The 1,879-nt window shown below is 29.6% G+C and overlaps 1 protein-coding gene across 1 annotated transcript; it reads left to right on the top strand.

The window, feature by feature from the left end:
- LOC119686054 lies at window positions 1-1,376 on the top strand. Its single transcript, XM_038100514.1, has 4 exons — window positions 1-338; window positions 630-732; window positions 808-916; window positions 997-1,376. Exons 1-4 carry the CDS (start codon window positions 1-3, stop codon window positions 1,374-1,376), a joined length of 930 nt encoding a protein of 309 aa, XP_037956442.1.
- Window positions 1,377-1,879: the final 503 nt, after the last annotated feature.

Below are 1,879 nucleotides of genomic sequence, written 5' to 3'. Positions count from 1 at the left end.
ATGGTACCGGCTCCAACAAGAGTAACAAGTTGGTTCCTGCCATTTAAACCATTTCAAACACTTCTTTGGTGTGGAATTCTAGCTTGTTTATTAATAGAAACAATTGGATTACTAATGACTTACCATTTCGGGAATTCTGTGGAGAATACAAAGAAGTCATGGACTAAAAGTTTTCATTTTGGTTTAGTAACGACTCTGAAATTATTTGTGTCACAAAGTTCCGGTAAAACTCTAAGCGCTACATCCGTGCGAGTAATACTATTTTCCTGTTATGTGATCGATATTATTATCACTAGCATCTACGGTGGAGGTCTAGCGTCTATCTTAACACTGCCAACGTAAGTATAATAATGTACTCAAGTACTAAATGCAATATATTTAGAAGTTAATTTATTTAGTTAATAAGATGATTATTTTATTTCACATGCTAATATATATATAGAAATATCTATTCAATAAAAAAATTAGTTATTTATATTATCAGGCAGAAGTTTTATCTAACACTTTCTTGTCGACAGAGAGATATAGGAAATTTGGTTAATATTATGAGAAAGAAAAGAAATAATAAATCTGCCATTACAATTGAATTTAATAATACTATATACACTAATGATGTAATATCATTGTAGACTTGGTGAAGCTGCTGATTCTGTGAAACGTTTATATGAACACGGACTGGTATGGAGCGGTACATCTGATGACTGGACTTTTCCTTTAAGAACAGTAACTGATGTAAGCTGATTTATTCAAAAACCTATAATATTTAGAAAGAAAGAAATTAAAAAATGCAATATTTGTTACAATTAGCCAATTTCGCAAGGTCTCTTACATAAATATAAGTCGTATAGCTTTGAAGAAATGAAAATTAAAGCCAAAACAGAAAATATGGGTTTCATCTTGGAACGCTTGGAATTTGGTAAGAAAAGTTTATTTCAAATTTTTTTAGAAATAATAAATGTTAAAATAATTATATAAAAATTATTTATTCACTTTTAGGTCACTTCGCTAATGGATACTACATTACTAAAGAGGCCTTAGATCGTCTAAAAATTATGCACGATGATATTTACTATGAATACACAACTTTTATAGTACGACGCTTGTGGCCTTTTTTGAGTAAGTTTAATAATCTTATTTCTACCTGGCGTTCAGCTGGTTTTGCCAAGTTTTGGGAGTGGAAGGCCTCAGCAACTTATCTTAATGAAAACGAACAGGAACAAATACAGTCATCAAAGAATCCAACCTTAAAGTTAGGTCCCACTAAACTCGATATGGCAAATTTTGCTGGCATTCTGCTAATATGGATTGTGGGTATATCAATTAGTATTGTTGTGTTTGTTATAGAATACTTTTATGCTAAAGTCTACTATATTTAAGACATTCTGTAATATTACATACCATAGATTGCTTACTTATTTATGTAATTTTCCACACAAAAATAAAACTACAATAAATCGATTTCGGCACATTTTTTTTTTCTTCACGTATTTGTTGGCAACTTTTTAATGTGGTATTTCGCACCGAATTACCGAATTTGATTGAATCGGAATTTCTGTTTTATTGAATCTTGAATCAAATCAATTTCAATGAAAGAAAGTTGGAGAAAGATTTTAACTTTGATTGATGGAATTCAAATTTTTGTGGCACTTTTTATATAATTTCGTCTTCACAGTTCAATATTAAAATCCTGAGAACCAACAAGTGATTGCTCTGAAAATAAGTACCAACAATAACGGCAGCATAAGTCCTCGAGATTAACAATGAATAAAATATTTACAAAATAATTGAATTCACTCATCAAAATAAATACAAGAAAAGTTAAACTAAAGTTTAAAATTAGTTGAATTTAATAAAAAAATTTTTATGCATTTATCGTAGC

This window comes from Teleopsis dalmanni, chromosome 1 (assembly GCF_002237135.1).
Source record: "Teleopsis dalmanni isolate 2A chromosome 1, ASM223713v2, whole genome shotgun sequence".
NCBI lineage: Eukaryota > Metazoa > Arthropoda > Insecta > Diptera > Diopsidae > Teleopsis > Teleopsis dalmanni.
Note: the sequence above shows the minus strand (reverse complement) of the source record. Positions and strands in the feature narration are given on the sequence as shown.

What these genes read in the sequence shown, in the direction of transcription:
- LOC119686054 (XM_038100514.1), top strand. Translation starts at nt 1, where the DNA reads ATGGTACCGGCTCCAACAAGAGTAACAAGTTGGTTCCTGCCATTTAAA. An exon ending in TCTATCTTAACACTGCCAAC is followed by an intron (nt 339 to 629) that starts GTAAGTATAATA and finishes ATATCATTGTAG; the next exon opens with ACTTGGTGAAGCTGCTGATT. An exon ending in CTTGGAACGCTTGGAATTTG is followed by an intron (nt 917 to 996) that starts GTAAGAAAAGTT and finishes ATTCACTTTTAG; the next exon opens with GTCACTTCGCTAATGGATAC.